The 24,262-nt window shown below is 38.1% G+C and overlaps 1 protein-coding gene across 13 annotated transcripts in view; it reads left to right on the forward strand.

Moving 5' to 3' along the window:
- The window catches only part of LOC105466912 (janus kinase and microtubule interacting protein 2), a 191,490-nt gene that overhangs the window by 116,917 nt on the left and 50,311 nt on the right, over nucleotides 1-24,262 (forward strand). For 12 of the 13 annotated variants that reach the window (XR_011624591.1, XR_011624589.1, XR_011624590.1 and 9 more), the window contains 9 exons: nucleotides 7,801-8,010; nucleotides 9,895-9,993; nucleotides 13,453-13,599; nucleotides 14,254-14,394; nucleotides 17,192-17,248; nucleotides 18,155-18,274; nucleotides 19,217-19,345; nucleotides 22,176-22,259; nucleotides 22,940-23,002. Coding sequence is in view for 10 of the 13 variants with exons in the window: in XM_011716107.2 (XP_011714409.2) it covers nucleotides 7,801-8,010; nucleotides 9,895-9,993; nucleotides 13,453-13,599; nucleotides 14,254-14,394; nucleotides 17,192-17,248; nucleotides 18,155-18,274; nucleotides 19,217-19,345; nucleotides 22,176-22,259; nucleotides 22,940-23,002 (1,050 nt within the window). In the remaining 3 variants the exon portion in view is untranslated. The remainder of the gene's footprint in view (nucleotides 1-7,800; nucleotides 8,011-9,894; nucleotides 9,994-13,452; nucleotides 13,600-14,253; nucleotides 14,395-17,191; nucleotides 17,249-18,154; nucleotides 18,275-19,216; nucleotides 19,346-22,175; nucleotides 22,260-22,939; nucleotides 23,003-24,262) is intronic. The other variant, XM_011716108.2, reaches the window with a different exon arrangement.

Raw genomic sequence — 24,262 nt, forward strand, 5'->3', positions numbered from 1 at the left:
GTTTTTCCAATCGAGGTACCAGTTCATCTCACTGGGACGGGTTTGGTAGTGGGTGCAACCCACAGGGAATGAGCAGAAGCAGGGTGGGGTGTCGCTTCATGTGGGAAGTGCATGCAGCCAGGGGACCTCCCTCCCCCAGCAAAGGGAAGCAGTGAGAGACTGTGCTACCTGCCAAAGGTACTACGCTTTTCCCATGGATATTTGCGATCCACGGATCAGCACATTCCCTCATGAGCCTACACCACCAGGGCCCTGGGTTTCAAGCACACATCTGGGCAGCTGTTTGAGCAGGCACTGAGCTGCAGGATTTTCTTTTTTTCATACTCCAGTGGCGCCTGGAACTCCAATGAGTCAGGACCACCGTCCAATCTCCTGGAAAGGGGGCTGAAGCCAGGGAGCCAAGCAGTCTCACACAGCGGGTGTCAGTCCCACTCCCATGCTCCCATGGAACCCAGCAAGCTAAGAAACACTGGCTTGAAATTCTCACTGCCAGCACAGCAGTCGAGTCAGCCTGGGATGATCGAGTTTGGTCCGGGGAGGAGTGACCATCATTACTGTGGCTTTAGTTGGCAGTTTTCCCCTGACAGTGCTAACGAGACTGAGAGTTTTTTTGGACTGGGTGGAATTCACCAGCGTGGCTGTGACCAGACTGCTTCTCTAGAGTCCTCCCCAGGAGGCAAGGTCTGTCTGCAGGAAATCCAGCAGCTCCATTCAGGGGCTTACAGACAGGACAGTCATCTCCCTGGAACACGGCACTTGAGGGGAAGGGCGGCTGTGGTAGCAGCTTTGGCGGATTTAATCTTTCCTGCCTGCCGGCTCTGAAGAGAGTGGCTGATCCTGACAGGGGAGATTCTCCCAGCACAGCGCACCAGCTCTGCTAAGGGACAGTCTGCCTCCTCAAGTGGGTTCCTGACCCCTGTGCCTCCTGACTGGGAGAGACATCGCAGCAGGGGCCGACAGGCACCTCACACAAGAGAGCTCTGGCTGGCATCAGGCCAGTCCCCCTCTAAGATGAAGCTTCCAGAGGAAGGAGCAGGCAGCAATCTTTGCTGTTCTGCAGTCTCTCCACTGGTGGTACCTAGGCAGTAAGGGTCTGGAGTGGACCTCCAGCAAACTCCAGCAGACCTGAAGAAAAAAGGCCTGTTTGAAGAAAAACAAATAACAACAAACAAAACTAAAAAAGCAACATCATCAACAAAAAGACCCTCCCACAGAAACCCCATCCAAATGTCATCAGCCTCAAAGATCAAAGGTAGAGAAATCCACAAAGATGAGAAAAAAAACAGTGCAAAAACACTGAAAATTCCAAAAGCCAGAATTCCTCTTCTCCAAATGATCACAACAACCGTCCAGCAAAGGCACAGAACTGGATGGAGAATGAGATGGACAAGTTTACAGAAGTAAATTTCAGAAGGTCAGCAAATAACAAACACCTGTGAGCTAGAGGAGCATGTTCTAACCCAATGCAAGGAAGCTAAGAACCTTGATAAAAGGTTACAGGAACTGCTAACTAGAATAACCAGTTTAGAGAGAAACATAAATGACCTGGTGGAGTTGAAGAACACAGCACAAGAACTTCGTGAAGCATACACAAGTATGGATAGCCAAATTGACCAAGCAGACGAAAGAATGTCAGAGTTTGAAAACCGTCTTGCTGAAATAAGGTATGCAGACAAGATTAGAGGAAAAAAAAAGGAATGAACAAAGCCTCCAAGAAATATGGGGCTATGTTAAAAGACTGAACCCACAATTGACTGCAATACCTGAAAGAGATGGGGAGAATGGAACCAAGTTGGAAAACACACTTGAGGATATTATCCAGGAGAACTTCTCCAACCTAGCAAGACAGGCCAACATTCAAATTCAGGAAATACAGAGAACACCACTAAGATCCTCCATGAGAAGATCAACACCAAGACACATAATCATTAGATTCTCCAAGGTTAAAATGAAAGAAACAATGTTAAGGGCAGCCAAGGGGAAAGGCCAGGTCACCTACAAAGGGAAGCCCATCAGACTACCAGCAGATCTCTCAGCAGAAACCCTACAAGCCAGAAGAGAGTAGGGGCCAATATTCAACATTCTTAAAGAAAATAATTTTCAACCCAGAATTTCATATCCAGCCAAACTAAGCTTCATAAGTGAAGGAGAAATTAAATCATTTCCAGACAAACAAATAGTTTATCACCACCAGGCCTGCTTTGCAAGAGCTCCTGAAGGAGGCACTAAATATGGAAAGAAAAAACCAGTACTTGCCACTGCAAGAACACACCAAAATATAAAGACCAATGACACTATGAAGAAACTGCATCAACGAGTGTGCAAAATAACCAGCTAGCATCATAATGACAGGATCAAATTCACACATAACAATATTAACCTTAAATGTAAATGGGCTAAATGCCCCAATTAAAAGATACGGGCTGGCAAATTGTATAAAAATTCAAGACCCATTGGCGTGCTGTATTCAGGAGACCCATCTCATATGCAAAGACACACGTAAGCTTAAAATAAAAGGATGGAGGAAAATTTACCAAGCAAATGGGAAGCAAAAAAAAAAAAACAGGGGTTGCAGTCCTAGCCTCTGATAAAACAGACTTTAAACCAGCAAAGATCAAAAAGACAAAGAAGGGCATTACATAATGGTAAAGGGATCAATTCAACAAGAAGAGCTAACTAACCTAAATATACATTCACCCAATACAGGAGCACCCAGATTCATAAAACAAGTTCTTAGAGACCTACAAAGAGACTTAGACTCCTACACAATAATAGTGGGAGACTTTAACACCCCACTGTCCATATTAGACAGATCAATGAGATAGAAAAATAACAAGAGTGTTCAGGACTTTGAACTCAGCTCTGGATCAAGTGTGCCTAGGATAACAGAACTCTCTATTCCAGGTCAACATTCAACATAATAAACATTCTTCTCATGCCGCACTTATTCTAAAGTCAACCACATAATTGGAAGTAAAACACTCCTCGGCAAATGCGAAAGAAGTGAAATCACAACACACAGTCTCTCAGACCACAATGCAAACAAATTAGAACTCAGGATTAAGAAACTTATTCAAATCCACACAACTACATGGAAATCAAACAACCTGCTCCTGAATGACTACTGGGTAAATAACAAAATTAAGGCAGAAATCAGGAAGTTATCTGAAAACAATGAGAACAAATAGACAATGTACCATAATCTCTGGGACACAACTAAAGCAGCATTTAGAGGGAAATTTGTAGCACTAAATGCCCACATCAGAAAGATGGAAGGATCTAAAATCAACACCCTAACATCACAATTAAAAGAAATAGAGAAGAAAGGGCAAACAAATACAAAAGCTAGCAGAAGACAAGAAATAACTAAGATCAGAGCAGAACTGAAGGAGATAAAGACACCAAAAAAACCCTTGAAAAAATCAATGAATCCAAGAGCTGGTTTTTTGAAAAAATTAACAAAACAGACCACTAACTAGACTCATAAAGAAGAAAAGAGCATGCCAAATAGACACAACATTCCCTTTGAAAACCAGCACAAGACAAGGATACCCTCTCTCACCACTTCTAGTCAACATAGTATTGGAAGCTCTGACCAAGGTAATCAGGCAAGAGAAAGAAATCAAGCGTATTCAAATAGGAAGAGAGGAAGTCAAATTATCTCTGTTTGCAGATGACGTGATTCTATATTTAGAAATCCCCATCATCTCAGCCCAAAACTCCTTAAGCTGATAAGCAACTTCAGCAAAGTCTCAGGATACAAAAATCAATGTGCAAAAATCACAAACATTCCTATACACCAACAATAGACAAGCAGAGAGCCGAATCATGAATAAACTCCCATTCACAGTTGCTACGAAGAGAATAAAATACCTAGGAATACAGCTTACAAGGGACATGAAGGACCTCTTCAAGGAGAACCACAAACCGTTGCTCAAGGAAATAAGAGAGGACACAAACAAGTGGAAAAACATTCCATCCTCATGGATAGGAAGAATCATCATCATGAAAATGTCCATAATGCCCAAAGTAATGTATAGATCAACACTATTCCCATCCAACTACCATTGACACTCTTCACAGAATTAAAAAAAAAAAAACAAAAAAACAAAAAAAAATAGTTTAAATTTCATATGGAACCAAAAAGAGCCTGTATAGCCAGGACAATCATAAGTAAAAAGAACAGAGCTGGAGGCATCACACTACCTGACTTCAAACTCTACTACAAGGCTACAGTAACTAAAACAAGATAGTGCTGGTACCAAAACAGATATATAGACCAATGGAACAGAAGAGAGGCCTCAGAAATAACACCACACATCTACAACCACCTGATCTTTGACAAACCTGACAAAAACAAGCAGTGAGGAAAGGATTCCCTACTTAATACATGGTGCTGGGAAAACTGGCTAGACATATGCAGAAAACTGAAACTGGACCCCTTCATTACACCTTATACAAAAATCAACTCAAGATGGCTTAAAGACTTAAATGTAAAACCCCAAACCATACAAACCTTAAAAGTAAACCTAGGCAGTACCATTCAGGACATAGGCATGGGCAAAGACTTCATGATGAAAACACCAAAAGTAATTGCAACAATTGGCAAAATTGACAAATGGGATCTATTTAAACTAAAGAGCTTCTGCACAGCAAAAGAGACTCGCATCAGAGTAAACAGACAACCTATAGAATGGGAGAACATTTTGCAATCTACCCTTCTGACAAAGGTCTAATATCCAGAATCTATAAGGAACTTAAACAAATTTACAAGAAAAAGCAAACAACCCCACCAAAAAGTGGGCAAAGTGTATGAACAGACACTTCTCAAAATAAGACATTTATGTAGCCAAGAAACAAACAAACAAAAAGCTCATCATCTCTGATTATTTGAGAAATGCAAATCAAAACCGCAATTAGATACCATCCAACACCAGTCAGAATGGCAATTATTAAAAAGTCAAGAAACAGTAGATGCTGGTGAGGCTGTGGAGAAACAGGAACACTTTTTGCACTGTTGATGGGAATGTAGATTGGTTCAACCATTGTTGAGGACAGGGTGGTGATTCCTCAGGGATCTACAACCAGAAATACCTTTTGACCCAGCAATCCCATTACTGGGTATACATCCAAAGGAATATAAATCATTCTACTAAAAGACACATGTACATGTATGTTTATTGCAGCATTATTTACAATAGCAAAGACATGGAACCAACCCAAAGGCCCATCAGTGATATAGACTGAATAAAGAAAATGTGGTACATATACACCATGGAATACTATGTAGCCACAAAAAAAGAATGAGTTCATGTCCTTTGCAGGGACATGAATGAAGCTAGAAGCCATCATCCTCAGCAAACTAACCCAGGAACAGAAAACCAAATACTGCATGTTCTCGCTTATAAGTGGGAGTTGAACAGTTGGAACACATGGACACAGGGAGGGGAACATCACACACGGGGGCCTGTCAGGTGGTGGGGGGAAGGGGAGGGCGAGCATTAGGACAAATACCTAATGTATACGGGGCTTAAAACCTAGAGGACTGGTTGATAGGTACAGCAAGTCACGATGGCACATGTATACCTATGTAACAAGCCTGTACATTCTGTACATGTATCCCAGAACTTAAAGTAAAATTAAAATTAAAAAAAGTAAAATCTGAGCCACCTGATGAGTAGTTCACAAACTGCATGAACACAGAATAACGTAGGAAACCTTTTCGATAACACAGATATACTCGTCTTCATTTTTTCCTTCTTTTTGCTCTGTGACTACCTCTACCCCGAGCTCCATTTTTGGAACCGAAAGGGAGAGAAATGGGAGTTGTCCTGCCTAGAAAATTTCCCCAGAGAATTCTGGTGTATACCCTTTCCCATCTAAGTCGGGCTTTGGTTGATTTTCAGTATTTTGAGATCAGAGTCCATGCTCATAACCACTGTGCAATAAAGCTTTCTCAATACTAATTAATATATATCCCACAGGAAACCACTTTGGGAAATGCTTAAAATATATGAACAATCTTAAAGCCAGTACAGCATAGTACCTAACAGAATGGGCTCTATGGTTAGATGATTCCATTAAAAGTAAGACTTCACAACTTACTAGCCATATGACTATGACCAAGTTTTCAAGCTTTCAGGTCTTCACCGATCACCTGTAAAATGATGACGACTGAACCTACTGAATAGGATTGTTATAAAATAAGGTATATTAAGCTCTGAGTATAGTACCCTGAATACAGTGAAAGATCAATAAATTTCAGCTATGATGATGGTGATGATGAGGCTGAATGTGGGCAGTAATGGGATGATTTCTCAACAAGTTTAGCAAGGTAAGTACATAAAAATCAACTAGAGCTATGTTAACTCATAAAAAGTAACTAGAGCTATGTTAACCTGCAAATAAAAGCAATGCTCCAGATGACAAGTCTGACAAATGAACATGCTTCTCAGTTAAGAAAAACACTGGTCTCAAATCTTCTATAAGGAGACAGAAACCAAAGACAATGCTATTATTCCCAGTTAACAATAATAATAATGCTATTATTCCCGGTTGATTTCTTACCCAGTTATCAGATGATATTACAATATCATGCAGAATTTAGCCCAAAGTTCTCTCAAAATTGACCTAAAATTTAAGCAAGTGACTCGAAGGCAATAGCTCACAGATATTTAAATGGAAAATACGTGACTGTAACACCATTTCTATTACAAATATTTTTTTGTGGCCTAAGAGCACACAGCAAAGAAAAATTTATACAAAATTATTTGTTTTGCATAAGGAGACACTTTCAGAAAAAGCAAAACAGCATAATGTTGTCTGTATTAAATGTCTTTTCCTTATCTCCATTTTGAATGTACACACAGAATATAGTGAAATGAGAAGAAAGGTTTCACCCAATGGCTATGCTTTCTTTAAAAATTGTTTATAGACATTCACTTCATTAGCCCTCATCCTAGGATGGCAAAAAGGTTTCATTCCAAGAGAACTCAAATCAACTGGTAGTGAATGCCTATAGCCTTTAGTAGAGAAATCCTTCTGAGGCCATGCCCAGGCTTAGCAGAAATGCATATTGGGGTCAATAAATATATCCCACACCTGTGGGAGGGAAAGTAGTGGTTAATATTGCCAGATATTTTCTATTCCTGTTAATCCCAACCATGATTTTCTCATGGTAATGGTAAAATGGTTGCTAAGAACTGGCTGCTCTGAAATACAAGTGAGGATATAAAGAGATACAACACATGAACCGTGGAAGGACCTCCCTCCAAATCCATCACCTGAATGCAAGCATGTTAGTCTTGGAAAATGACTAGGTCACTGGGAAGTCTGAATTTTCTTCAGTTACAAATGACAAGCTATTAACAGCAGCAACAGCTATTTTGATTGAATTTGGATACCCATTTGCCTAAAGAAGAAGTGACGTAAAAAAATGTCCTAGGAAACGTTATATGGAATATTTAGTGTTCATCTTTATTAAAATGAATGGCCATTTTAAAGTTAGACTTTCCTTTGTATATCTAATTAATCCAGACTATTTCAAACAATATATTGAATCGAAACATCTTCACAGGATATACTAGAGAGAAAAAAATTACTCTCCTTGACACCTGGTTAACCCAGGATATTTCTTCACTACACAGTGTTGCCTCATCTTACTTATGAAACCAATGCACTTGTCATATCCATGATTTTTTCTGTATCAATCAGATGAAAAAAGTTAAACTCATACCATTGTAAAAATGTACTTCTTTACAGCATTGTTAAATAAAATGTCCTGGGTCTCATTTAATTCAGATGGATGAAATCAAAGCCAAGGACAGGATCATCTTTTCCCTGGAAAAGGAACTGGAGACCCAGACAGGCTATGTACAGAAACTCCAACTTCAGAAGGAGGCTTTGGACGAACAACTGTTTCTGGTCAAGGAGGCTGAGTGCAACATGAGCAGCCCAAAACGAGAAATTCCAGGAAGGGCAGGTGATGGTTCCGAACACTGCAGCAGTCCTGTAAGTCCTTTCTACTTGAAGTTAAGAACACATAAGTCATCTTTTATTTAGCTCCCAAGTTTTACCTTTTACTTAAGCTCTTTTCTTGTTTACTACAAAGAAATCAATCTACCTCCTACTATAAAATCAGCTAGTGTCTTGGGAACAGGGTTTTCTAAACTCATAGACGACTAAGTGGTCTGCAGTACATTAGCAGATCACATGAGACAGATTTCTTTAAATCCTTCCTAGAATTTTTCTAGCCAGGGAATACCTATCCAAACTTAAGTCTATTATGAGAAACATAAATTAGATGAAAATATTTTGCCTCTTGCCTACACTGGTAATTTTCCCTTTTGTGAACAATTGGGTTGGAAATTGATAAAGATGATTGTCATCTACAGGGGTCAAAATGTATAACTGCATAAAAGACAAAACCATGTATAATCTTCATCTGAAGACTTATTGTCTGATAGAACTTACCACTTATTTCCATGGGTTTTCATCATTTTATATGAGAAATTATTTTCAGAAGTGTGGCAATAGAAATGGGCTTATATGCAGTTGGCTATAACTCTTATACCTTTCCAATTATTTAGCTGCTATAATGATGGAAATGTATTATTTAGGAACAGAGGTGGGTTCCAAAGTACTACTTAGAACTAAGTAATGAATAATTTATGAATTGATATTCAGAACAAGTATATATATATATACACACACACATATATATGTATATAATCTTAGTAAGTGGTGCAAAGAGTACTTATTTAGGATTTAGCAGTTTCTGTAAGTTTTAGTTCTGACACTGACAGGTACCCACAATATAGAATACTTGTCAAGAGAATGGGCTCTAGACTCAGACTCTTTGCTTCAAATCCCTAATCTGCCATTTACTGTGTGTCCTTAGGCAAACCACTTCACCATTCAGTTTCCTCATCTGTAAAATAGAAGCTATTGTGGTACCTCGTAAGGCTGGTCTAAAGATTAGAAGAGATAATATGTAAAATGTTGAGCATGGTGTCTGGCACATAGCACTTAATACATATTAGTTAATGATCTTTTGACATTAGCCACAAGACCTTAAAGGAGTTATTACCTACCTGAATCTTACCTGTTCTGCTGAATCCTTTAGGGTATTATGAATGTAGGAATATAACGTGTTCAAAACTACTTTGTCAACAGTATAGCATTATCGAAATGTAAGATGATCATGTAATTGTTGACATATGATAATAACAGTCCTATATAATTCTAAAACATGAAATTAAGCCATGAGTGCCCTGTGTAAGGTAATTCATAGCCATTCTGCCAGTGGAGAAGCCAGTTGCATTGCACAGAATATACTAGCGAGGTCTATCCTATAAACTACTGCTCTTTATACATGAAGGTAATACACCATTTTCTCACTTTGACCTTTTTCTTCAGGAGTATGAAGAAATTGACAATATTCATCCCTACCTCCTAATCTCTCCCCTCTGTGGCTAATGGTAATAGCAGGACAGCTATGTAAGCTGTGGGAAGCAAAGTGTGGCTATGACACAAGGGATGCCCTTTGAACTTGATGTAATCACAGCATGACCTTGGTCTCGTAGCACACAGCTCTGATAAGTTGATCCAACCCTCTACACTCTCCCTGCCCTGAGTCCTGGCTCCAGGGAGTATCTGCCACATGGAATTCATTTGCAATTACAACCTAGCGTGGTAGTCAACCCAAGTGGTGAATATTGAGAGTTATAAAAGGGTAAATATTATTATATTCTCTTTGGATAAGAGAAGATTTTATTCTGTCTTCAGGAGCCAGATAAGAGAACTGAGGCTATTACTTTTATGAATAATAAGTGATATTCCCAAACTTTGTGAAAAGTGTTGTTGAAGAAATCCCATTTTAATTTTTCTTTGTAGGATTTGCGAAGAAATCAAAAGAGAATAGCTGAATTGAATGCCACTATAAGAAAATTAGAAGACAGGAATACCTTGCTTGGAGATGAACGAAATGAACTGGTGAGATATACTAAAAATTTTTATTGTTGTTGTTAAGTATTATGTTACAGAATTACATACTATGTTATAGGTATGTGCCATAGTAAAGTGTTCAAATAGTAAAGATATCATTCAATAGATATTCACAAAGTGGCACACTCAAGAAACCACCATCCAGATGAATAAATGGAAGAATACCAGCATCTCACACCCCTGCTTCTTGTGACCCCTCCCAATCAGCATCCTATTAAACTTACCACTATTCTGACTTCAATCACCGTAGATGTCTATCACCATTTAAAATTTTTTTGTAAATGAAATCATACAATCTTTTCTCCTTTTTGTCTGACTTCTTCTGCTTCTTTTACTCAGCCTTGTTTGTGAGATTTATCCATTATGTTGCATGGAGAATTCATTCATTTTCATTTCTCTATAGCATTCAAATAATATATCACAATATACTTATCCCCATTATTGTTAATGGACATGTATGTTGTTTCTTAAAACTTCTGAGCTGTTTTGAGAAGAACAGTGCTTCTACATGTTGTTTGTAAAAAAAAAAATAGGCCCATTTCTGGTGGAATATACAGAGGAGTAGAATTACTGGATGTTAGAGTATGGATGTCGTCAGCATCAATAGTTACTACCAAACAGTAAGTTGTCACAACTCCCACCAATAATGAATGAAAGTGGTAGTTTCTCCATATCTTTGCCAACATACAAAGATAATTGTTAGTCATGTTGGTGGATGTAGGGCATACTCTTACATCTTACATTATGGTTTTAATTTTCCTCATTATTAAGAAGGTAGGGTAACTTTTCAAATATTTACTAGCCTTTCAGATACAATTTGCCCTTAGCCTTTTGCCAATTTTCTGTTATGCTGCCTTTACTGTTTTAGTTACTATTAGGATTTTTTAAATCATCACTTGTGGTACATTTGCATATAAAATATCTTGCTCTATGGCTTACATTTTTGTTTTTAATAGAGCTATTCATATAAAAGTTATTTACAGCCTTTCCTTTTTTTCAAATACATGCATTTTAGGCTGTAATTGACCCTCTAAACCTTGCTTTAGTTTAATATATTGTTATTTCATTCAAAAATTTTTCTAATGTCATGTAATGTTTCCTTTGATACATGGGTCACTTAGAAGTATATGGCTTAATTTCAAAACATTTAGAGATTTTTTAGTTATCTCTCTGGTATCAATTTCTTCCTTAATTCTACGATAGTCAGAGAATGTATTTTGTATATTTCATTCCTTCAAGATTTGTTGAGATTTGCTTTATGACCTCAGCATACAGTCAATTTTAGAAATGTTACATGTTTACATGAAAGGGAGGCATACTCTGTAATTATCAGTTACAGTTTGATTGAAGTTTGTTAATAATCTTGTTTAAAATTATCTCAATTCTTAACTGATATTTTTGTCTGCTTCTTTTCCCAATAGATTTGTCTATATCCTTCTGAGTTCTTTCAGTTTTACTTTATATATATAGAACAATAATATATATTTATAATATATAATATATTAAAAATTAGGTTACTAGGTGAATATAAATTATTGTTATTAATTTGTTATAAATTATAACAAATTTATAACAATTATTAATTTGTTAATGATTTGTTATTAATTTATAACAAATTAATGATTTGTTATTAATTTTTTGTGTGTATTGACCCTTTAATCATTATGCATTTTTTTCCCTCTGGTAATACTTCTTGGCTTAAAGTCATTGTTATTAGTTGAACTGTATCAGATTTTTGTTTTAGTGTTAGCCTGAATATACATGTGTATGTGTGTGTATATATATGTATTTATAACTATATAGACATACATATATGCATACATATTTACACATATGTATATAAACACACAAACACTGTTTTTCAACCTTTCTGTGTTTTATTTAAGGTGTAGCTTAAAAGGAACATTCTGTTTGGTATTGTGGGACTGTGGTTATTGATGTATGATGTGATAGAATTATAGATATTTTCTGTATGCATATCTGAATTTTCTATGAATACTATTAATAAGTAAATATAAATATTTAAAACTCACATAATTGACCTTCAGAAGAGACAGGTTAAAAAAGTGAACCTAGTAGAATAACTTATTTTCCTTTTATGTATACAATATTTAATATTAATGCTTCAGGCACTAAGGACTAAGGCATTAATGCTTCAGGACTAAGTCAGATTATTTATAAAAATGAATCCAGTTTTGGCGTTTAATATGAAATGGAGTTCTTAAATTGAGATTGAGATGGATTTGTGGAAGTGCTGCTTAAGAATCATAAGATGAGATTTTACTATTATTCATAATTAGCTAAATCTTCTACCTCAGCACTTCCCAAAATCTTAGACGCTCAAGAACGGAGTGAGTACTTTTAAACGTCTTCTCAAATATTTCTGATACAGCCCTCCTTTTTCCTTGCTCTTCTCCCAATACATATTCACATTCAGAATCATTAGTAAGAAAAGAATAAGCTAATCATGAGAAGCTGAAAATGAAAATCTATTATGTATAGGATAATCATGAAATATACAAAAAGGAGAATTTTAAGAGTAAAGGGGAGGACTATTAGCAATCCCCTCAAGACAATTTTCATAAACTTAGACCAGTGGTTCCCAACTACAGGCGATCTTGACAGTATCTGATGTTTTTGATAGTCACAATTAGCAGAGTGTTACTGGCATCTAGCAAGCAGAGGCCAGGGATGCTGCTAAACATCCTCCAATGCACAGGACACCTCACATCAAAAAAAATCTGGCTCAACATGTCACGGATGCTAAGACTGAGAAACCCTGCTTTAGACTAACCAAGCAAATGAGCGTATGCTCACTCTTAATTACGGGTGGATAACAATACAATCATACTTTACGAAGCTTGGGGAGAATTCGACATCCTTACACAAACATCCATAGAGTTTCAAACTTACGTGTGGTTTTTTCCTCAATAAAATTTCTTTTAAACTAACAACCGTAGTGCGAGTCAGGAGATTTCCACAAGGTCTCTGGAAGAACGACCTTTGGCGATAACCAGGCTTGGATTCAGGTCCTGGCCGCATTACTTAGTGACCGTGTGGTCTGAGTGAGCTCCTTTATCTCTGAGCTAATGGAGGTCATTCCAGGTGCAGGGATTGCAGCTGAGCATGGTGGAGTAACAGGTGAGGGTAGCGAAAGAAAATAAGGAGAGCAGGTCCTCCCGAGCATTTCCAAAACCAGTCTCTTCAGTACTTTCCTTAGGACAGTGGATTGATAGGAGGTCATGAAGGCTGTGATGAAAAGCCATTAGAGAAAACTGAAAAGAAAGCAATCAGTCTGTTGAAGGATTGAAATGTCAGTGGTCAGTCCTGAGCCACATAGTGAAGCAGACAACACTGGCTGCAGAGGTGCTTTCACTCCCACCCGTTTACTCCCCTGCCCCCATGTCCCCCAAACACAAGACACAAATCTTCACTATTTCTTCCCAGTTAAAACGCGTGCGGGAAACCGAAAAGCAATGTAAACCTCTCCTGGAAAGGAACAAGTGCCTCGCCAAGAGAAACGATGAACTGATGGTGTCCTTACAGCGCATGGAAGAAAAACTAAAAGCCGTTACCAAGGAAAATTCAGAAATGGTGTGTATCACAGACTCTGCAAAACTGCAGCTTCCTTGATTGTATTACCCTAATAACCTGACTTATTGCCATTTCTCAGCTTATTTTAAAAATGCAATGCTATTTGGATTTTTCCTTATGTAAGCAAGGAAGCCTTAACGAAGAAAGCAAGAGAAGGTTGCTGGCTCTGAGTTTTATGAGGTTTCTATATTTGCAAAACTGTAGGAGTGCTTCCAGGAATTTGCACGCCTTCCAAAAGCTCGGAAATGGATAAGGAAAGCTTTGATATAACTTAGCCACAGAAACCTTCCACGACTTCACTAACATGCTATTTACAGACCTATACCCCAGGCACACTTGTCTTCTAAGATCGTGCATGATAGTTGGGAAATACATACCATTACTTGTGTTATATATGGACAAGTGAAATGCTAATGTACTCCTTAATAGACTTTCAGTACATCTATAGAGATCTTCAGATAATCCCCAATGATATTGACTTATTATTGCAGATAAAATGTGCTTGAGGATTTTGTCGGTGTGTGTGTGTATTCAGGCTGGGCAATTTCCAAATTTAGCTGGAGCCTCATAAACTTTCTACAGATATTTTATGTTAACAACCAAAGTTGGCGGTTTTTAAAGTCTCCACCTGTACTTTCTTCTTTTCCTATCCAGAGAGAAAAAATAACATCCCATCCACCCCTGAAGAAATTAAAATCTCTGAACGACCTCGACCAAGCTAATGAAGAACAAGAAACAGAGTTTCTAAAACTTCAGGTCATTGAGCAACAGAACATAATTGATGAGCTCACAAGGGTATGTGTCAATCAATCTGTAAACCCTAAGTTGTTCCCAAGGACAAGTAGCCAACAAAATGTACACTGAAAGCAGTTAATTTTAGATTAACTCCAGAGGCCCAAGTTCATATGTTCAATATGTAATTTTGTTCTAGAGCCTGTATTCCAATATTTTATATTGTTCAACTGCTTTACACCTTTTACATTATAATCCTTCGTTAACTAATTTGGTAGCACAAATAATAACAGCAAAACACATTAAAAGAACTTTTAAATGCATTGTTGTATAAGTTTGTAGGTAGGTTGGGTGTGTCTTGTAATTGTCTTCCAGTAGCAGGATCCTGAAGCTCAGAGATTTAACATGTTGTCTATGCTAACAACATCACATATACATCTTGTTTCCCAAGTCTCAATTCAGTATCTAGCACATAGTTACAGTTTAAGAAATATTTATTGGATAAACAGCAACAAAATAATTACATAACAGAGCTAAAATTTCAGCCCAGATTTTCTGATCATTACTTCAGTACCTGCTGAGTGGGTAGAGCAGTTATTACTTCCGTCAGAGTTTGGCTGAGGCCGGGCGCGGTGGCTCAAGCCTGTAATCCCAGCACTTTGGGAGGCCGAGACAGGTGGATCACGAGGTCAGGAGATCAAGACCATCCTGGCTAACCCGGTGAAACCCCGTCTCTACTAAAAAATACAAAAAAATACCCGGGCAAGATGGCGGGCGCCTGTAGTCCCAGCTACTCGGGAGGTTAAGGCAGGAGAATGGCGTAAACCCGGGAGGCGGAGCTTGCAGTGAGCTGAGAGCCGGCCACTGCACTCCAGCCTGGGCGACAGAGCGAGACTCCGTCTCAAAAAAAAAAAAAAAAAAAAAGGATGCACTGAGACCTCTAGATGCCTTTGGGTTTTCTTCTTTGCCTCTCCATGTTTGTTCTGTGAATGACATCATTGGTTGCTCTCACTTCAGGACCAAGTCCAGATCTAAAGAGTTGAATAGCAAGGAGGGAGTTAGGCAATAGTCTCCAGAGTGGGGTGAGAAAAGTGATTCACTGCCACTGAGAGAAAGAAAGGTTATAGCTTCTGTTTATAATTACTTCTGATTCATCCTTTTAAAAATTTCTATGTTGACTATATGTTATAATGAATACACTAGATTAGGAGGGTAATTTAAATATATAATTGTATTAGGGTTCTCTAGAGGGACAGAACTAATAGGATAGATGTCTATATAATGGGGAGTTTATTAAGGAGTATTGGCACACACGATCGCAAGGTGAGGTCCCACGATAGGTCATCTGCAAGCTGAGGAGCAAGGAAGCCAGTCCAAGTCCCAAAGCTGAAGAACTTGGAGTCTAATGTTCCAGGGCAGGAAGAATCAGGAGAAAGATGTAGGCTGGGAGACTAAACCAGTCTAGTCTTTTCACGTGCTTCTACTTGCGTTTATTCTGGCTGTGATGGCAGCTGATTAGATTGTGCCCACCCAGATTGAGGATGAGTCTACCTTTCCCAGTCCACTGACTCAAATGTTAACCTCCTTTGGCAACACCCACATAGACACACCGAGGAACAATACTTTGTATCCTTCAATCCAATCAAATTGACACTCAATATTAACTGTCACAATAATATGTAAATTGTAAAAGTCTCATATGTAGAGGCTGCATTTTTACTTATAAAGGTGAAAAAATAAAAAAGCCTGAACACCACTAGCTTAAACCAGATTGCTTATTAAGCGTGGTCTCCCTGTTTTCTTCATTTCGTTTTCACATCCTAATAACTCATAAATTTTACAGATTCATGAGCCCAGGAATTTGCCTGGCTTTGAGTATCCTGAGATTAAGCTGTAAATTTTTTTATAGAATTTTGGGCTATTTAGGCACACTCATCAGACTTTCCAAAAGACACTCTATCTAGTTTAAATTTTTACAGTAAACACATGGAGTGCTTAGTGAATAAACCCCAGATTCCCAGGATATCTCCATTCACAGCAACAATAAATCATGAAATCGATCAATATTTCTAGGCATTCTTTGAGATTCCCAGATAATTTTTTAAAAACTGAAAACAAAACAGAAGCACTAAATGACTCCAACCCACTAGCGACTCTGTTCCCTGTCCTATTTTCAGGGACTGCAGGTGAGAACAAGGATCCAAAAATAGGCCAAAGACAGCTTTCTATGCATTTCAAATGACTAAATGAAAAGAATACGGTTTTACTTTATTGTGAAATTATATATTTAACACAAATTTAAAGTAATTTTGGATGTAGCAGGACTAAAGTACTGTACTTTGGACTAAAGTACAGAACTAAAGTACTAAATGTACAATACTAAAGTACTATACATTTTTTAGAAGTCTAAAAATGATTCTGTTGTAAATTTTAACCTGAAAGTGTTTGTTTTAATATGACTTTCTCTAAATGGAGATACCCCTAGGTTTGATGTAGAAAGGATTACCTGACGAGTTGGAGAGTCATATTCGAGAAATGTACATGATAAGTACATGATAAGTAACTATTTTCATAGCTACTTGATGTTCAAGTATAAAACAAAGAATTCTGATTAGGAACACAGTACACTTTCTGATCATGAGGCTCCTTGTTCCACATAAATCATCAAGAATAGTTGTAGAAGATTCTTATTTTGAATATATTTAAGTATCAATCCCAAAAGTTGCCAAAATTTAAAAAACAAAGTCTTATTCTATTCCAAATATAACGCCTTATGGGAAAAAACACTCTGTCTTTGCAAAAAACTATAAAGCAACATCTACCAATTCTGGATCTGAAAAATATTTCAACTGTTTTCCAGGACCGAGAAAAGCTCATCCGTAGGAGAAAGCATAGAAGAAGTTCCAAGCCAATTAAGGTAATAAGAAATCGAAGTTATCAGGCACTTGCTACAAGCAGCCAGAGAGATGAGGCTTGGCATGGCATCTTCCTGCAAGGGTGTGATGAACCAGGTGTTCCCGAACTGTCGCAGCAAACCATGGGCTTCATTTGCTAGAAGAAAATCTTTTCTGTTGACATTTCTTCGAAGTCTAAAAATGATTCCGTTGTAAATTTTAACCTGAAAGGGTTTGCTTTAATATGACTTTCTCTAAATGGAGATGCCCCTAGGTTTGATGTAGAAAGGATTACCTGACGAGTTGGAGAGTCCTATTCAAGAAATGTACATGATTTTGATGTCTCCCACTGAATAGTATGAGAATCTGATGCCCAGTTTATGACAATTAATATATTTTTATTATTCATTCAGACAATATTATTGATAACAATGCTCCCAATCCACCAATATCTCTATAGCCTCTTACAATCCACAAAGTTTTGTTTTCAGTTTGTCTATTTGATTTTTAATTTTGTTTTTACCAAGTATACCATTTGTTTTTAATGTGGACTTGGATGACAAGACTTAAGATTTGATCATCTCTATCACCTGAGTTTTCGAAGTCCTTTGGTCATAGTTTAAATACAGGAAAGAGTAAACCATATTTGCTCATCATGATATAAAATGTAATCTAAAAGAGGCTTCAGTGTTTCTATGAAAAAAGCTAAATATTAATGAATTTTCCTAAGATGTCAGAAGTGAAATAATATGGGAGAAACACTTGTTGGAATTATTATGCTTGTGCCTAATGTTTTTATTTCAGCAAAGAAGCGTAAAGGATCCGTGTGTTCTATATTCACTTACATGTATGCCAGTTGACAGTATTTTAACATTCAACTTTCCCTACTGTTAGCTGTGTCAGTAAATATGTATTTTCCCTCCATGTAGAGGCCTGTTTTAGACCCTTTTATTGGCTATGATGAGGACTCTATGGATTCAGAGACATCATCCATGGCCTCATTTAGAACAGACAGAACACCAGCTACTCCTGATGATGACTTGGATGAAGTAAGCATTTCTACTTCTCTAGCCTTGGGTGATATTGTCACCAAATATTTTATTTAAGGGGGGAGAAAAAGCATTTCACTCTTCATCTCCTTTATATAAACAGCACAAAGTGGCCCCATAATAGTAACCAATTTTGAGGCCGCACTTTGTTATCTCTTGAAAAATAGCTTCACTTACAGCAGGTAAACCTTTTAGAAATTTCTCTCCAGTTCAACTCTCTAATTGGAAGACTTCTTTCAAAATAAAAGTTACTTTCCAAAATTCTTTATCTAGGGGAGGTAGGAACCCAGGAGGCCTTAGCAGGTTTTTGGATGTGGTCTGAGAGACTGTTGAGTGAAGTGTGCTCTGTGGGCCACCCTCATCAGAATGATCTAGAGGCCTCAGTTACAATGAAAATTCGGGGACCCTACCCATGCAACGCCTGACTCGGAATCTTAGGAGTGAAACACCCCAATCTATATTTTTTCCCAAAATTCCGTGTTGATTATGTTATGTCCAGAAGTTTAAGATGTAAAGCAATAAAACAACTTTTATGATTTATCCAGGGGGAAAAAACAAGTTGCTGGAGATGAACATACTGAAAAGAAATAAGAGTAAAATTCTAGGGTATCATTTCCTCAAATTGAGGTCCAAAATCTGGATATGACTTTTTCTTATTTGGATCCAAAATTGACTGCATTCTAAGCCCAAATCATTAACAATGAGAAATGTATCACATGCTAAATGCTTCTTTTACTAAAATAAATATTTCTGCAGTGTCCATCTTGAAAATATTACAGTATTTGTGCCCATATATACACTTCAGAGCTAAAAACAAAATCAAATAGACTGTTAAACAACATTTTACTTCTTGTAAAAAGTGGGCAAATGTTAATATTTCACATTGAACACGCGACTTGAACATAACACAATTCTTTTGGGGCTTTTTTTCTTAACCTCAAGAGTTTAGCAGCTGAAGAATCTGAACTAAGATTTCGACAATTAACAAAAGAATATCAGGCCCTCCAAAGAGCATATGCCCTCCTACAGGAGCAGACGGGAGGCATCATTGACGCTGAACGAGAAGCCAAGGTTAGTATGGATCTGTGACAGTGTACTGAATTAGCATGCAGCAATCACAGCATAAAAGTACCCTGGCGGATCACGAGGTCAGGAGATCGAGACCATCCTGGCTAACACGGTGAAACCCCGTCTCTACTAAAAAATACAAAAAACTAGCCGGGCGAGGTGGCGGGCGCCTGTAGTCCCAACTACTCGGGAGGCTGAGGCAGGAGAATGGCGTGAACCCAGGAGGCGGAGCTTGCAGTGAGCTGAGATCCGGCCACTGCACTCCAGCCTGGGCGACAGAGCAAGACTCCGTCTCAAAAAAAAAAAAAAAAAAGTACCCTGGACATAAAAATATCAATAGGACAGCTTTCCCTGTACTTTTCTCTCATCTGCAGCTTTTGAATTGTTATAGCTTTTATGTCAACAAACCTTGAATCTAGAAACATTAGAACCAGCTTAGATCAATGCTTTTGTTCTTTCAAAGATAGTTGAGTACATAGTTCTTCTTCTTGCTGTTTGAAAACGTACATTTTCAAAGCTAGACAATATTGGATTTTGTTAAGCCATTTTTTCATTTCTTGCTTAGAAAAAGAACTTTTTTATCTTTCAAAACCTATAGTGAGCCAGTGTCTTCTCTTCGTTAATAAGTGCACAGCATTTACTTTTACAGCTTACCAGAATTTTCACAGACAATATCTCATTTAACCCTTGGGACAGCCCCCTAAGGCAGGTATTTTATAAAAGAGAAATTTGATACTCAGAGAGGTTAATTGAATTGCCCAAAATCGCACAAATAGTAAATGGCAAAGCTGATATTACAACGTAAGTCTTACTGGGTCAAATGTTCTTTCCTTTATATCATAATCGCCTCTCATGAGCCTATTTCAACAAAAAGAAAAGATAGACATGTACTATACTACTTCTTAATATTTATTGAGTGCTTGCTGTGTTCCAGGCATTGTGCTGAACACTTTACACACATTATCTATTTAATCCTAAAACAACCCTAGGAGCTAGATATGATTATTATCCTCTTTCTACAGAAGAGGAAATAATAGCTTAGTATAAGTTCAATGTAGCTTAGTGAAGTTAAATTATTTACTTAGGTTTACCTAGGTTTCCTAGCCTTGTGACTTCATAGTCATAATCACCAGGCTATAATTGCCTCCTAGGTAAATTTACTTGAGCCAAAAGGGAGCATGACCACCCAGACCACCCAGTGATTTCATCCTACTTTCTTTCTGGAGAGTCTACAATGCACTGAGGAGTTTTGTAGAACTACTGTTTTTCAGTGGGAAAGGGTAGATATAACAGTTACACATTTTTAAACAGTAGCATGCATACACACATATATTAGTAAATATGCAGGTTTTTTAAAAACACAGATTTAGAACAGGCAAGCAATCATTACAAAGGAATGTGCCTGTAGGCTGTCATGTATATGTCCTAGTGCTATAATATTTGTGTTTAAGTGTTCCTACCAACATGGATTGGGGAGTTAAAATAATAGCATATTATTTTATTTTTATTTTTTGGAGATTCCTCCCAAAAAAGGAGACTCCTCCTTTTATTTTTTGGAGATTCCTCCCCGTTTCACTTAATTCTTCTATCTAAATAAAGGTTTAGCATTATCTCTGGCCATTAAATTCAGGAAAAGTTACCATTCTGAGAAAAATCATCTAAAAGAAACAAGGATGTTAGAAAAAGAACAAGAGAGTACATTTAAAGAGACTGGAAATTTAAAAATAATACAGATGAAAGCATCATTGAAAAAAGATAAAATTAGATCCAAGAAAAAATAGGTTACAGTCAACATCAATTCACAGTTAAAATAAATCTTAGTAAAATTAATTATTTTGGGGGCCTGATAAAGGTAAATGTAATATTTAATAATCAAAAGAATTATTCTCACAGTGAACAAGGATAGCTATCATTGCTGTTTTTATTCAACCCTGTACTAAAAAACCTATCCATATTGTAAAACAACAACAAAAATGGGTTTACAGGCAGGAAACAAATTACTAGGCTAAATCACATAGGACAACAAGGTTGCTCCATACAAGATTAGTATTCAAAACTACTTATACACACAGACACACAAAATATGATATATAGAGAGAGACAGAGAGAAATTGATTTGGGGACTTAAATTTAGGCACAAAGTTTGCTCTGAAAGAATGGAAAGGCCGGGTGCACTTTGGGAAGTGGAGGCGGATGGATCTTCTGAGGTCAGGAGTTCAAGACCAGCCAGGCCAACACAGTGAAATCCCATCTCTACTAAAAACATAAAAATTAGCTGGGTGTGGTGGCAGGTGCCTGTAATCCCAGCTACTTGGGAGGCTGAGGCGGGAGAATTGCTTGAACCCGGGAAGCAGAGGTTGCAGTGAGTTGAGATCATGCCACTGCATTCCAGCCTGGGCAACAGAGCGAGACTCTGTCTCAAAAAAAAAAAAAAAAGAAGAATCGAAAGAATTTGGGGAAGCAAAATGGAACAAGGCTTTTGTGAAAGGGAAATCATTCAAATAAAGAGAAGAGTGGAGAGTTACAAGGCATATTTAGGAAACAAGAATTATGTCAGCAGGCAAGCGTTTGACTCTAGGTTGGTGAGTAGTAGGAAAATATTGGAAATATAATGGGAGTTCTTGAATGCCAAGCTAAAGAGTGAATATTAACCTGAAAATAAAGAATGCTACAGGGAGTTTTAAACAAGAATTTAGATCAGAAAGATTCTTTTGTCATAGAAAATTATTCTTTTTTTCCTCTCTCTCTCTCTCTCTTACTTGTTGAGTTCTAGTCAAGAAAGATATTGAATAACCATTTTACTTGCTGAGTTGTGGAATTTTTATTTCACCAGGCTCAAGAACAGCTTCAAGCAGAGGTGCTAAGGTATAAAGCAAAAATTGAAGACCTGGAAGCGACACTGGCTCAGAAAGGGCAGGTAGGCATTTGGTTGCTAGCTCTTCTGCAGATGCAGACAATTCAATCTGACCTTTCTCTAGCTCACCTGTGCATGGGCCGCACCCAGGACACAGCTTGGCTCTCCACAGTGATCTTTCTCAAACTGCGTTAGAATGTTCAACTCTGTACTTCTGTCCCTGGTGTTTTTCTGGCCAGAGTATGAACCCAGCCACAACAGTGAATGAGGTTGGGCAAGAGAAAGAATGCCAGAGGAAGAGGAACCCTGTACAAATAGCCTAGAGTTGTCTTAAGCTGCTAAGACCAAGACCCACCCCTCTAGCTGTGTTCTTTGCCTCTATGCTACATTTATGGTTCTGCATTTTAATGTTTTCCATCCATATGTATCTAGCCTGTGTGCATTCTGACCCTTTTCACTTTTTGCCTTTGTGGTCACTTCTGAGTCCCCAGAAGGCTGGTCCTGGATTATTCAAACTGGAAAATACAGAAATAGGAAGCGATGATGAAAAGGGGGTTAAATTTTCCTGGCAACTTTGGCCCCAGTGTCTTTGAAGGAGCTGGCAGGGGTGGGTTCTACTTACCAGTCTTTGGCAGGCAAACAAACAGGGTGGGTAGAAGGCAGCTCTGGCAAAGTGGTTTGACGACACAGGCTCTTTCATGCCACTCTGAAATGCTGACTGCGCGATATTCTTTGTCAAACAGGATTCACACTGGGTAGAAGATAAACAACTTTTCATTAAGAGAAACCAGGAGCTTTTAGAAAAGGTATGTTGGGCACAACACCCTAGCGGGGCAAAGGAGAAAATCATGAGAGATCCAGGAGCAGCAGGGGGTGCTCTCAGGAGTGGCACAGGGGCCAGGGGAAGGGGAGGCTTTTTCGGCGCTGCTCTGTCCTCGGCTGCGTGCTCAATCGCATCCCTGTCACCGCCATCACCATCAGTGAAGTGGCACGTGTGCATGGCTCTGCGCTGGGCATTGTGCAGACTTGAAAGGATGTGATCCCTGAAACCTCCTGATTTGCTAATCATATATACATATATACTGTATATATACTGTACATATATACACACACACACACACACACACACGCACATGCACATCTTGTATGATTGTTTATCTACAACAAAACCTCTATGAGGGCCAGGGGCGGTGGCTCACGCCTGTAATCCCAGCACTTTGGGAGGCCGAGGTGGGTGGATCACCTGAGGTCAGGGATTCGAGACCAGCCTGGCCAACATGGTAAAACCCTGTCTCTGCTACATACAAAAACTTAACCAGACGTGGTGACGCATGCCTGTAATCCCAGATACTTGGGAGGCTGAGGCAGGAGAATCATTTGAACCTGAGAGGCAGAGGTTGCCATGAACCAAGATTGCGCCATTGCACTCCAGCCCAGGCAACAAGAGCAAAACTCTATCTCAAAAAAAAAAAAAAAAAAAAAAAATGAAACAAAACAAGCAAACAAACAAACCTCCATGAATAGAACTTGTTATTTTGTGTGAAGAAGTGACAGAGTATGACTCCAACACCATGCCGAAACCCAGCATAGGCTTCGATTCTCACTTTGTCTTTTTATTAACCTTGAGTCTTTCTTTTTTTTTAAATGAAAGATTTTTTTTAGATGAATACTGTTTTTAAAACATAAAACAGTATTCCAGGAAATTACTCAACAAATTAAGAAACAAAAACATGGTTTAGGCTTGAATAGATATAATTAATTTTGGTTATCTGAACATAGAGGCAATTAAACATAATACATTTTCAGTTCAAAGGTGGCTTTTCGTTTGATATTTACCTTCTATAAATCTAGTGAAAGATTTCTCTCTCTCTCTCTCTCTCTCTCTCTCTCTATATATATATATATATATATATATATATATATTTTTTTTTTTTTTTTTTTTTGAGACGGAGTTTTACTCTTGTTGCCCAGGCTGGAGTACAATGGCGCAATCTCTGATTGCTTACTGCAACCTCTGCCTCTCAGGTTCAAGCAATTCTCCTGCCTCAGCCTCTCCAGTAGCTGGG

Source organism: Macaca nemestrina, chromosome 6 (genome assembly GCF_043159975.1).
Source record: "Macaca nemestrina isolate mMacNem1 chromosome 6, mMacNem.hap1, whole genome shotgun sequence".
Lineage (NCBI taxonomy): Eukaryota > Metazoa > Chordata > Mammalia > Primates > Cercopithecidae > Macaca > Macaca nemestrina.